General features: G+C 36.5%; 1 protein-coding gene across 1 annotated transcript in view; it reads left to right on the top strand.

The window, feature by feature from the left end:
• SPOCK3 (SPARC (osteonectin), cwcv and kazal like domains proteoglycan 3) overlaps window positions 1–14,485 on the top strand; it is a 217,119-nt gene that overhangs the window by 180,906 nt on the left and 21,728 nt on the right. The window contains exon 7 of the mRNA XM_074589830.1: window positions 10,921–11,040. Within this exon, the coding sequence (XP_074445931.1) occupies window positions 10,921–11,040 (120 nt within the window). The remainder of the gene's footprint in view (window positions 1–10,920; window positions 11,041–14,485) is intronic.

The following is a 14,485-nucleotide window of genomic DNA, read 5'->3' as shown; positions in this document are numbered from 1 at the left end:
CTACAGCACCTGTGAATAACCGATCTTGGAGACAAGAGGCTTGATGGCGTTTGGTGTGACCATAAACAGCCATCCTTAAAAGAGCTCTGCAGCTTCTGAATTGTCATTCTTAATGATGGGATGTTACTGTTTTGCTGCATTTGCTGTGGTGAAAATTTTCTTCTGTCTCCCTTTCCTGTCTAGTAAGCTTGTTCTCTCTGCAAATGAGGTTAGTGGAGTTCATTCATTTGTAGGTTTACAGTCCTTTCCTTAGTTTTTCTTCCGTTTGCAGATTTTCTGATTGAAGCCTGATGTTCCTCTCTGATGGCCCCAAATTGTAATACATACCATAGTTCTTGTTTAGCTACTACAGCGTTCCCAAGGAACACTGTGCATTTCCTAGATACCACAGGAGGTGTATAGATATCAGCAGAATGCACTGAGCCATTTGGAGACCAAACATTCATCTTAACAAAAGAAATGCCATCAGCTTTCTGGAGAAATTTATAGATTTCTGAAATCTTAAGTGGCAGCGTTATAACTGGATTTCCTCAACGTTGTATTTGGTGTTACTGCAAGTGACAAAAGCTACAAAGTCTCTGATAGCCTTGCACGTTAACTTCACTGAGTGCTTTGATTTTGTTAAACTTGCATGGGGTCTTCTGTTGACAATTCAGGTAACTTAGGTTTTTATCCCTGTGTTTAAGAAGAGGTCTTCTAAAGAGTTTAGGAGAGTTACTCAATGCAGCTGGTCAAATGGCAGATATCTTCTATTTCTTCCCTTTTAGTCTTTATTCAATTGAAATGGAAAGGCTATATAGATGAAGAACTTTCTATTTTGTTGCTCACTAACAGGATATGTTAGAGCAGAAAAGCTTCAGTTTAAGCTTTCCAAAAAGTGCATGCTGTTGCTACGTTCAGTTGGGTATCTGTATTGTGTCTGCATGCATGGACCCTGATCTGTAATGGCAAAACAGCAACCCCGGGGTTAGAATCCAGTCTGCTCAGACAAAACCTGTATTATCTCTGTACCTCAGTCAGTAGAACAGGTTGAAAAAACTGAATATTTTGATGAAAATAAGATCAGCTTTCTTGGTGGAAATATCTCCCTTTTTCCATTAATTTTATCTTGACAATTTTATTTTGAAAGAAGGGTGCCAGCCTCTGGAAGTCTTATTTTCTCTTCTCCTGTAGAAAATTGAAAGCTTTACGAAAGGTAAACTTACACATTTTTATTTAATAATTACTTTATGATGACATAGTTCATTAGGGTACTCACTTCATCTTCAGCATTGTAGTTCAATATCTCCCCTGAAGAAAGGTGTTAAATCTGTTCCTTAAACTAAGAGAGCACCCAAAATGTATTTTTTTTTTTATTTCCTCAACATTGTCATGCCTTGCGAAATAGTTCAGTGACCATTAACATGCTCTGGAGCCACGTCTTCTTATGCTGAACATGATGTTGTCTCCATTTCTGGGCTGCAAATTTGGGGTTAAGGAATACGGGAGAGCACATAAGGGTATATTTGCACTGTCAAATAATGTAGCTCATTGGCTTGTTCCTTGGCTCTTGTCCTTGGCTATCTCCACTATTAGTTCGCTGCTAGACTCTCTGCTGAGGTAAAGTATCATCTGTTCCCCTTTCAGATGTACCTCTGGGGATAGTTTTCTCCATGGACTTCTTCCTGCAGACTATATGGGTGAAAAAGCAGCAGATTTATAGTCCTTTAAGCTGCGAAGTCTCCCAATGGTATCCTGTCAAACACCGTACCTTCCAACATTTTCACACACCCACATGCCACACCGGTGCATGCTTCTCATACCCGTACTTATTTATAAAACAGCACTTTGAACAATTTTTCTCTTCCTCGCCACAAATAATAAATGTAATCCGGTAGGGTCACTCTTGGTAATGCAGGATTTGGGGATTTAAAAGATGTATAGGAATAACCAACCACACTAGAAATTACCAAGTCTAAATAAATTCTTATCTCTGTGAATATTCATATACCTCTCATAAAAATTCTCTGATCTACATCAGACATTCATGAACAATCCATTTCGTGTTTGGTGCATAGACTAGCAAAACATAATTGCACTTTACTAACATATTTCATATATGCATGTGTAAACATTTCAGATATTTGTACCCTAATCATATCTTTTTAAAATCATTACTTTCTTAATTTCTCCTTCAACTTTTGATTAGTGAATTTGTGCAGAGATGCAGCTGCAGATTACGTCTGTTTAACTGGAGTTCTGATTTCAATGAGGTGGTGGTACAAAGTAGTAGAGTTTGCATCTCAGTGCATGTGATTCATGTGCCGGGGGAGTGGATCCTGCTGTTATATTACTGAATTAATGGATTGACTGTCATAGTTTTCTTCAGTAGTAGAGAAAGAGCTTGTCTACCTCTGATGGCCTCACTTTAAGAAAGACACAAATAACTAAATTGGAGTGATTCCACCCTCTCAGTCCTCACTGGGAGGTCTTGGGGCACATGTGTTCTTTAATGCACAATTTTAAGTGATTAAGAGCAATGTTAGTGATGAAGCATTCAAGAAAGACACAGAAGAAAATGGTTAGGGTAAGTACAAAGTGGTTTAAAGCATCATATCACAATCTAAATAGGAAAAGAAGAAAACTGCTGCAAGCCTCTTATCAGCCCTGAATATTACTGATTTCAGAAAATGTCTAATTTGAAATGTTGAAATAATATATATATTTCAGTTTTCCTTATAAAGAACATTGTTCAGTGATTTTTTTATCCTTGTGTACTAGGTTTCAAGGGATGTTATGTCAAAAGAAAAAAAGTTTTTGTAGGACCCTGTCAATCTTGTCTTTGAAAGGAAGAAAATGTCCTGACTTTGTACCAGATCTGTGTAATGCTTTCAGGAATCCTTGAAACTGAATTCAGAAAACTAACTCACCTTTTGGGGTATGGTTGGCTGGAAAGCTTTTGCCACTGACAAAATTGCTATTCTGTCCCTATTTGATATTATGTGAAATACTGGATTCAATTGAATATATGAAAATATTTGGGAATGAAAAGATCTTGTAATACTGCATTTTACAGTGGAGTATCTCCTTACTATCTAACTTTTTTGATGACTATCTAGCTTCATAAGCATGCAATTTATGGATTAATAACATCATTTTCATCCTTAGAAATTAATAGCAGAGCATGATGAGAAATGGTAACCAACACTAAAGGTTATCAGCAGTTAGCAAAGGAAGCCATATATTTTGACTGTCCTCCAGAAAATAAATTAACAAATTCCACATTAGGTCTGTGATACTTCTCAGAGATTAAAGAATTGCTGTTGTCTTATTTAATTACAGTGTTTTAGTAAGTTTACATATTTAAAGTTGAAAATACTATCTTAGCACATAAATTGTGTATGTTTTGCTTACTACTATTTTTCCTGCACTCAGAAATGTTCATTCTATTTAAATGTGAAGTCTTTAAAACTGTGAGGACACAAATATCAGATTTATTTTATGAAAATGTAATTTAATTGAAATCATTTTAAATTTTATGAAACATTAATCATGAGCAGAATGTCTGTATGGAACATTAATTTGAGGCAGTAAGAATAAGCAGCTGCAGTTCCCTGATATGGTATCTGCAGCATTTATATTAATTATCTCGTAACATAGACTAACTGAAGTAGAAAATTCATTATGTTTAGTTAAATAGTAAGGAAATCAGAATGCTTTTATTTGTTAATTTCAAGGTATCTTCCTAAAATCATTGGCCCTAGAGGTAACAGATGGCTAAATAAACTTCATGAGCTTATAAAAATAGAAATACACATATGAAGTTTTTAAATTTACAGCCTTTTTTTTTTAAAAAAAGTTCTGATTATACAGATGGGACTGTAAAAAGATGACTGAAATGACTATCCCATCCTTGAGTTACAAGTTTGAAGGGCTTTTTGTCCTCCTGCCAAATTTATTGGGCTTTGCAACCACATTTCTTTTTGCCATATGTTATTCTTCCTTTTTGTGACAGAGGTGATACAGAGCTAGAAATGCTGCCGTATATTGCAGGAATTGCAAGGCCATTTGCATACAACTTGAGTTCTGGTGTTCTTAGACTAAATTTAGAGTTAGCCAAATGGGAACTAGCCCTTAGTCTGGAGGCAGGAATTTTTAGTTCAAGCAATCAGTTCCTCAGGGCTGAATTCATAAACCTATGCAGAATGGCATCGTTGCAGAGTACTGACACTAGGTAGGTACACTATATATGTAATGTTCCAGTTTACTTTAACAGATACTGACTCTAAAGGCAGTGCTGAATTCTAATGGCAATTCTATTAGGGTTACGGTATTTTCACACAGGGCGCTCTGGAAAAGAAATACATTTATATGCCCATACTGGATGTGCAGTTAATCAGCGCATCTCGAGTAGGTAATGCGTTGAAAGGGCATCAGACTGTATAAGCATCAGCTGTGGACTGCTCTAAATAATCCTCCTCACAGCTGAGTCAGAATTGCTGCTGTAACCAGGTTTCTGGCTGTCTAGCAGTCCTGGACAGATGGATGCAATCCTCAAGTTATAGTGTGAGAAAACGCTCTTGTATTTTTCAGGGAAAACAGTACAGAATTACGAGAGAGTAGTATATTGTTTATTTATTGTTTATTTAAAGAGGGGTAGTCCTTCATATAGTGAGGAACCTTCATATGAATAGCATGATGATCACAGGACACGAATGACTGGACACTGTGCTGAGCGACCTAATGTAATTAGACCTGCTTTTAGCACAAGGTAAGACCAAATGGCTTCTGGAGTTCCCTTCCAACATAAATTATTCTGTGATCATATGCAGTGATTCCAACACATAGAAAAAGTTGGGATGATCAGAAGTCTTGTTTTAGCACACACTGATTGTTGAGTTACCCATCTCACATGGAGTAATTCCTAGTTTGCTGTAGGAGGTGGCTGATGTGTACCCTGTTCTTCAAATTGTCCATATGATCTCCGTATATTTACTTCTCGGTTATTTTATTATATGCACAAACTTCTGAATATAGTTCTGCCCAGTTGCAGTAGATTGTACGTGCTGGGGATGATCTTCTGCAGTTCTGCTTGTAGGGAGCGTGTATCTTGAAACACGTGACAGAGTTGTGTGGCACAACCACATTGTGCGATAGTGGAGTACCACATTGTGTCTCGGAAGTGTGCCTTCTGGCAGGGCAAGGTACTTCATCTCTCACTCTGAAACAAAGCCTTAATCTTTCTCCTACAACTTAATCCCACTGGCCATATCATCAGTAAATCATAGTTTTCAGGCTAACTGGCTATTAGTGGATTCGGGAATGGAAGTGTCATATTATGTTATGTTAGATAAAGTCTTTTAGGAATATTCTGGCTGCAGGGCATAAAAGAAGACAGACCAGTGGGAGAGTTCTACACTTAAATTTCTGTTAACCTGTGTGCTAATAATTTCTTTAGGTTTATATAGCTTCCTTCACAATTGTCGGGCCTTCTGCTTTTAGGATTGAATATTGAACTGAGCTCTGCTAAAAAAGTAGGTGAAAGTATCTCTTCCCAAAGTAAACAGAGATACAGGTTCTGTCTACAGCCTTATGGTCCCATATATTACTGTGAATGATGCTACATAGTTTGGGGTGTGTTGATTGCTGCTTTTGTTTTCTAAATGTCTTTTTTGACCCTTCACTTAACAAAAGCTACTCCTTAATACAACAGTATGTCAGTGTGTTTATTATGTCAATATGGTAATGATTTACACCTGTTAAACTACAGATAATTTTGTGTATGTCTCTGTGTGTTTGTATAAAAAGTATACACTGTTCAAATAACTTGTATTTTGTTATATGAGAAAGCTAAGACTGGTTTAAATATGTTAGGGAATTTAATCCATTATGCTAGTTCCAAAATATGTTCTGCATGTCTTTATAGCTTTCAGTAGCACTATTTTTACTTCTTCATCAATTAGCTTGAGTTGAAAGGCACTGAAAGAACACATACTGATTAGCATTTTCAAATATTCTACTTCCAATCAGTAAATTATATTCAAATGCCAACATAAATTGTAACATTTACTGTATGTGAAAACAAATTGAACAGTTGGTTCCACCTAGCATTTAAATAATATTTATTATAAAGAGGTTTCTGGATTGGGTACCTGCAAGTTTTCAAATTCCTTCATTTTTTGCATAGCCGTATATGTTGGTTTTAAAATACAGTCGGTTTTTATTACTTCAAATGACAGGAGACTGGAGTAACCTTTGAGCTAGTGATTTCATTTTACCCCATACTAATTCTCTTAATGGCTACTAGAATTGATTGTAGTAGCAGGAATGCCTTGCATTGGCATTAGACAAAACCAGAAGTACTTCTTGGCAGTTCCTGAATGCATTTATGTGATTTAATATGCATTTTTTGATTACTGTCTAACCTTCTACAACCTTTACTGTCTGTCTTTCACCATTAAAGATTCATCTCCCAGTCTATCAGGTGAAATAATAGTCTGAATAGATCTGAATTACCTCATCTTGACCTATTTTAAATCAGTACAGACCAATGCATACAATAATTTCAGCAGCATGTATCTTTAGAGGCTGATCACTGGGACGAAAAGTCCCTAAACATATTCTAGAATGCATCAGCCCATTAATTAATGTAATTTTTCATCATTTAGCATAACCCTGAGCAAGCACGTTTCAATGGCAAATAGCGTTCTAGTGAAAGGATTGTTAGGCTGATCCTCTCTGTTACAGAATACAAGGTTTATTCACATCAATCCGTGTGAATTAAGGTGGAGTGCTGGGGCAGGTACTGTACTGAGACGGTACAGATCAGAAACAAAGCTAAATGTAGCCATTTTCAGTAAATATACCTGATTTCTTTTTGTAACTTAAAGATTTTACTTAAGTATAACTGAGTTACGTTGTGCAGCACAGCTCCTCTGAAAAAAACAGTTGTGTTTTTAACTGTCATAATGTCTGAATATTGTTCTCCACTTCTTATGACTTTCTGAAAGCTAATTTTAGACTGAACTCTTTTACATGTGTTCTGTGTTCATCTGAATGTTCTTGGAAAGTTGAGCAAAACTTATTGATAAGTTTCTGTGTCAATGGGAACCGAATTGTTTATTTTACTATTTTAAAGGTTATTTTGCTACTCCTTTCGTTTTTACATGTTAGAAAAATCTGAAGCATGGTAAGTTCTTTTAGAAAAAACTTCCATATAGTTGAAGTTATTTGACATTCAAAATCATATCTTTAACCTGTGGAAAATGTTAGAAAGGATTTTATACTTTTTTAATAACCCACACTATAAGAATCTTCAGTGTGGCTGACTCAATACATGGAACGTTAAATGAGATTCTTTCTCTAGTCTGAGGCCCTCAGTTTACTCACAATGTACAAATATTGCCTTAGTCATTTTGGCCACAGTACAGAAATGTGACTTTATTATGAAACAAAAAGGGAGGAAAAATTCCATAATAGTATAACGTTATATTAAGAAGTAATATGGAATTCATGTACTAATTTGATATAGAAATGCTCAAAGACCTGATAACAAATGACACTGATATCTAAGCACTACCATTTTTATTCTTTGATTTACCTAAGAAATTCTGTTATTTTCCAGCAATTTTAATCATATATGTTCATGGGCACTGATATATGTGCACTTTTTAGCATTACTTCTATATATGCAGTATTCTTTTTTGCTGGACTGACTGGGTGAGCAATTAGTCTATACTCATATTTTGTGACCAAAAAGTTACATGTCTGTAGTGACTCAGGCACAATGAAGTCACTGCTGGCTATCCTCTAAGTATGTGTGTTTTCATAAATGAATTTATTAACTAAAAACCTATGAAAAAATGTAGGTAGGTCTCTCTAACTTTTGATCAACTCTGCTTGCTTTATGCTTCTTAAATAAGACAGTAACATTTAAATCTTTTTATGAGATGCTAGTTAATGTACTAAATGTTCTTTGATAAAAAACTGTGATACTCCAATATTGAAATATGAGACGTTGTTATAAACCCATGCTTTAAATCCTTGCTAAGAACAGTTTGTCCATGTAAATTATTGAGTATGTGGATTAGTGTAGTTCTGCTGCATCTCTCATGTATATTTCGCATGTAGAGGACATCTGCTTTTACTTGACACATTAGAAATGATGTGAACCAAAAATTCACTGTGCATTTCAATTAATAATACAGTAAATGTAATTACCTACAATGCTTGAGAGCTGACTTCAGCACTTGAGTAGCTATGGGGTGTAAAATAGGCAAATGACCATTTAATTGCTTTGTTTTGCATTGCCTTGATTTTTGAAGGTGATCCATTCCCATGATAAAGTTATCAAAATCATTTAAATGAACCAAAAATTTACAATTTTCTCATTCTTTGTTTTGAGATAAAAACCATAATTTAAACTGTCAAGCAAAGTTTGGGAAAAGGGTTATAAGAAGTTGAAGTTGGAAGAATGCCAACTGAGGTCTGATATGGCATGTATCTGATGCCCAAAATGTGCTATATGTACCTTCCATTTTGAAAGGAATGCAATTCACAGGAACACAGAAAATATCATTTTATGTCATATTGTGCATGACAGTGGTTAGTACTAGATGCTGAAACAGCAAGCTCTGTTTTATTCTTATACCTAATAGCCAAAGAGGCTATTTTCTTAGTGCTCCTTTTCTTAGTGCTTAGTTTTCACGTGTTAATGAGCTTAGGAGATATTTAGCTTCAGTGCATCTATTTGGCTGCTTCTCCATCACGCAGCTGCCACACGCATCTTTCTGTTAATGTTATTCAAGCTAAGCTTTTACTTGTAGCTGGCACTTCCTCATGCTCTCCCTTTTGTGTGTGTATGTGTGTATATATATATATATACACACACATACATATATATGGATGTATGTGTGAGTCTGTGCCTCTAAAATGAGCTTATATGCTGACTCTGAGCAGGTCACCTAAGCATCAGAGGTTAATCGGAGTAGCACTGCATATAGAGAAGTTAGAAGTAGATGAAAATAGCTAGGTCAGTGCACCACATTAATGTAGCTATGTTATTTCTGGGACTGGTGATGGTATTGTACAATATTGTGCAGGGTAGATAAGTGGAAGAGGTTAGGTGGCAGGTCAGGTACCCTTAATGGTTGTGCTGTGCTCCATTCAATTCTAAAAGTCTTTCTCTTAAACCAAGGGAGGGTAGTTAGAGAAGGGAACGGTATTATTCTATTTCACCTGTAATGGGAGGGGAAATTAAAGAGGAACAGGGTGTCCCAAGTTAATACCTGATTCTTTATGCTGACCTCTCCGCTGGTGCAAGGATTGGTAAAGGAAGGTGTCATTGTAGCAAACGTGGAAATCCCACAAGTTTGAATTATGATGTGTAGTCTTGATGCAGGAGAGGATTTTCATTTATTTGTTTTGATATGACATTTTTGAACATACATGCCCATATATCATAAAAATGTTTTCCCTGCTTCCCTATCGAATTATAAGAAAATTTGTTCCATTACACAAGAGAAAAGCGCAAAAAGTTTTATAAAAATGTCAGTTCATAATATATGCAAATGTTTATATAGATTGCACATAATTCTTTCATGGAGAGAATCAGAGTCTCAAGGGAGACTTCAGCAAAGAATGAATAAAAAAATGCTTAGATGCCTGCTATTGTACAGGCATTGATAGTTGTTGAAATAAAGACATGTTTCAATCTTACTTTAGAATACAAGTAGGTGTTTCACAGTGTTCAATTTAATAAAGCACGCTGAAGCCTATGTCACCGAGTATTATGGATTGCTACATAATAAAGGACAAGTAAGCTGAACTGGAGATTTATTTTCAAGAGCATCACAGTGAAGCTCTGCTAACTTATGTATGAGCTCTTCAGATTGTAGTTTAGTCAGATACTGGTAGACCTGGAAAACAATCTTGATTTGGAAGTGATAACTGCTGACAAGGACAGTGGAAGGTATTTTGTTACCTAGGGAGGCATACCCCCAGTGTCTTTCCTGCTTTTGTCATCTTCCAGATCCTGTTATTTCTCTTGTCTTCTCCCAGCTTCTCTCAAACACATCAAATGGGAAAACAGAGTTCTGGAAGAGATACCTGGTTGCTCCAAGCACACTTTTTCTTAGTCGTCTTCAGTAGCTTAATAGTGAAGTTGAATAGGTCTCCTCACTGCCCATCTCTGTCATCTGTTTCTGGTGCTGGCTTCAGTAGTAACTGCCAGTACCGTACAGCACTTCAGCCAGTCTGCTACTGATCTGCTGTTCTCGGTGCTACGGATGCTGTCTTTGGTCTTGCATGCTTTTTCTACCTTTACTCTTTCTGGTCAAAGAAGTCATCCTTTCCATCACCAAGTGTCTGTACAGTTGCCTGTTTGCAGTTAGGTACTCACAAATGTTGGCTTGTAAAACTACATTCAATCAAATAAGCTTTCAGAACACTCTTGAAGCACTTTATCTGTTAACTGTATTTCCTCTTTTCATGCTTCAGTATAGAAAAGTAATTGAACGTTCCTGCATTATTTGCCTAAATCACGTCTCTGCCCTGTTCTGGTGGGGATTTTGTTACTGATGCCTTAATGAACATAGAAATGAAACTCCAAAAGACTGTCATGGGTGTCTCTGCCATAAAGCCTCATCTACAGTAAGATCTGTGCTAGAACGGTTTCTAGTAGTTTACAATAGTTTGCAAATGTGTCTAGATATATGTAATTTCATAATTGCTTTATACATCAGGCATTTATTTCTGAGGACGTTAGTTGGGTCTTGAAGGCATACCTAAGTAACAAAACTGAATTTTATGAATTAAAGAAAGCTGTGGAACATATATGTTTACATTATTTTATGTGTTTTACTTTTTTTTTAACATAGTTTGAAAAGTTCTACTTAGCATCCAGGAGAAAAACATTGAACAGCTCTGCGTTTTCTTTTTCAGTGTGCAGTGACCTGGAATTCAGGGAGGTTGCAAACAGATTGAGAGACTGGTTTAAGGCACTTCATGAAAGTGGATTTCAGAATAAGAAGACCAGGATTGTTCAAAGGCCGGAAAGAACCAGTAAGAGATTTCTACTTGTCTTACTTGATGTTCTCTTTGATACTTTTCTGGAGTTTTGTAGTTCCGTTGCGCATTTGTTCTCATGTGCTTTAAATAGGCATGTGTATGAAGCCATAACTTTGTGCTTTCCCAAGTTATTTTATTATTTATGGTTTAGTACTGATATAAGATGTTCACTTTAAACTTTCAACATTATTTGGCAGGACTCTTGTTTGTAAGAATGTATGACAGCTACCATTCATAGTGCTTTCGGTTGTGAACGCTATCAAATTGTCTGTTTGATATAACTTGATACTCCTATACCGCTGTATAAGGAGACAAAACAGAATAAACAAGTAGGGGTTTTGAGCAACTTTTCCATAGGGAAAAGTGAGTTGCTGAATGTCTGGCCCTAAGAAATAATGTGCAGGAGCTGTGATTATGTGAGGTCCATTGTTGCTAGTTGATGCCACTGTAGGTACTGGTACAGAAAAACACACCGAAAAAAAGCTTGTAAGTAAAAAGGAATTTTCAAGAATATACTTCAATTTGGAAAAGACTCAGGAGTACTAATGAAGTGGAAACAGTAGGGAGCATAATTTTTTTTAACCCCCTCAAATACTTAAATAGGTTTTTTGTTGTGGAAAGTAGTAAAGTTTTAAAATGTAATTATCAAAGGGCTTATTTAAAATAGCAATTGAAGTGTGCAATAATAGTTCCAAGAGTGATGTCCTACTGTGAAGGAGAGTCAAATTAGATTTCATAAGCCATAAAAGTCTACCTTTCATTAATACTAAGAGCAAACTATGAATTCCTCCAGAGTATGTTTTACAGAACTTGGCCACCACTGACTGCATATCTTAGTTCCTTCATGATTAACTTTCTCAGTATTTGGGATTTTTTTTTTAAGCTTTTGTTTGATTGCAATTTCTAGCATTACTTCGTCTTTTTTCAAGACATCCATTTATTTCATGTAATTGGAAATGTCATTTCTTTGTGTGATTTTTCATGCTAAGGAAATACAAATAATTTTGTAAAACAAGGAATTAAAGATGATTCTGTGTTTTCTGGGAATACTTCTCTGAACATGGAGAAAAAAATATTTCTGAGGTAAGATGATATTGAAAAAACCACATTTAAAACATATCTTTCCAATTTACATTCTGATTGATGCACATAACTGGCATGTGATCTGCTTCAGTAATGAAACTAACAGAAATACAAAGCTTGCAGCTCTTAAATAAGCATTTATTTTATAGTAATAAACAAAATGTATCCAATAACATAGCTAGTGTTAGCACATCACTCAGTTAAAGGTCAGCTGAAACATTGCGTAGGGTCCTGTTTCTTGCTGAATACTAACTTTGTTGAGGGTACCACACTGAATAGGTAAGGTAAAAAACGCAGTGCAGTTGTTTAGAAGCCTGATAATACAATAAAAGTTCAAAAAGAAATTTGCGCAATGCTAAAAGAAGCAGCTGTACGGCTATTACCTACTACAGCATACATAAATGTGTTTCAAGTAATTGGGTTCAATGTAATACAGGAATGTAAAGTTCATAATTAATACTTTGAATACATTGAAATGTGTAGTGCAAGCACAAAGTTCTTGAGAGTGTGAGATTTTTTTCCTCAGACATTTTCTTTGGCCTTTTTTCTTTAAGCACACAGGTGGCATGTGTAAGACGTAGTATCTATATATGAGACAGGTATTTGTATCGTGATGTAGACATGGATATATTATACTCACGTTTATTTTATCACTTGTTTGTTTGCAGATTTTTTTTAGACATTGTTAATTTTTTGGCCTAGAAATATGTTATGTGATCCAAATTGATTGGTTTGGTTTTGAACTTCGATGGTCACTATGGTTACTGTGGTCACAATGGTTACTATGACATTAGCAACACTGGTGAGATTGCGTGGTGTCTACCTAAAGTTGATTTTACATCTAGTACATCCGAAATGTTCATGTTTTGGTGCGTCATGTACAATGCAAAAGATAATAACCATCTGCTTAGATTACATAGACCAAAGCAGTTGTGAGATATATGGGTATTTTTAGTACAGATTGTTCAATTGCATGAAGCACTTTGGTCTCTGAGGTCTGTGAGCATGAAGAGCACTTCTGCAGAAAATGTTATGGACCCATTCTGATTAGCTTCCTCCAAAGTTTTAGGGCCCGTGGGATCTTTCCCACCTAACCTGAGCTAGTAAAGGAATCTAAGGCAGATAGAGATAGGTATTTGCCTTCAGATGAGGGTCTTCTCTACAAACACAATTGTTCCAATTGAGGGGGGAAAAATGGGTTTCTGGCCCAGTTTTCAGAATTTCCTTTTAGAAGCCTTCAAAGTCATGAAGTTCTCTCCTTTAATGGTATAAAGAATTCTCATGTACTTCAGGAGGTATCTGAAATTTTAGTCACAAGTTAGACTGGATCCTACCCTACCGGTTTCTTTAAAGACAGAATCAAGAGTTGATTTGGAAGGCTAAGAACAGTTTTTTCAGGGCTCTCTTTCATCAGCAGGTAATGAAATATAATGTGTGTGGAAAAATCTGTTTTCACTGTACTACCGACTTTAAATTCCCTGGGAACATGGTGCTGTCAATAATGTTTGACTTACATTTGTAACATGGTACCAGAAATTAATCCTAAACAGCTAGAATGTTGTACAAAATATTAATCGATTACTAGGCTGGTTTAAAATTAGATTTTCTGTTTCAGAGAGTTATACCTCATCAACCTTAAAATAGAGGTAGTGTTGTTACAAGAATATTGAAAAATTTGCTGTTTATTGTAGGAACGCTGGGATCATAGAATCATAGAATCTTCGTGGTTGGAAAGGATGAAAGGAGGAAAAAAGATTGGAAAGGAGATCATCGAGTCCAACCATACACACACAAAAAAACCCCTACAAACTCTGCCACTAGAGCATGCCCTGAAGTGCCACATCTAGACGTTTCTTAAATACCTCCAGGGATGGTGACTCAACCACCTCCCTGGGCAGGCTGTTCCAGTGCCTGACCACTCTTTCAGTAAAGTAATTCTTCCTAATATCTAACGTAAACCTCCCCTGCCGCAGCTTCAGACCATTTCCTCTGGTCCTGTCATTATTCACTTGGGAGAAGAGGCCAACACCCACCTCTCTCCAGCCTCCTTTCAGGTAGTTGCAGAGGGCCATGAGGTCCCCCTTCAGCCTCCTCTTCTCCAAGCTAAACATGCCCAGCTCCTTCAGCCTCTCCTCATATGACTTGGTCTCCAGACCCCTCACCAGCCTGGTAGCTCTCCTCTGGACACGCTCCAGCACTTCTGTGTCCCTCTTGTACAGAGGGGCCCAGAACTGAACACAGTACTTGAGGTGAGGCCTCACCAGTGCCGAGTACAGAGGCACGATCACTTCCCTGCTCCTGCTGGCCATGCTATTCCTGATACAAGCCAGAATGCTGTTGGCCTTCTTGGCCACCT

Source organism: Larus michahellis, chromosome 5 (assembly GCF_964199755.1).
Source record: "Larus michahellis chromosome 5, bLarMic1.1, whole genome shotgun sequence".
Lineage (NCBI taxonomy): Eukaryota > Metazoa > Chordata > Aves > Charadriiformes > Laridae > Larus > Larus michahellis.
Note: the sequence above shows the minus strand (reverse complement) of the source record. Positions and strands in the feature narration are given on the sequence as shown.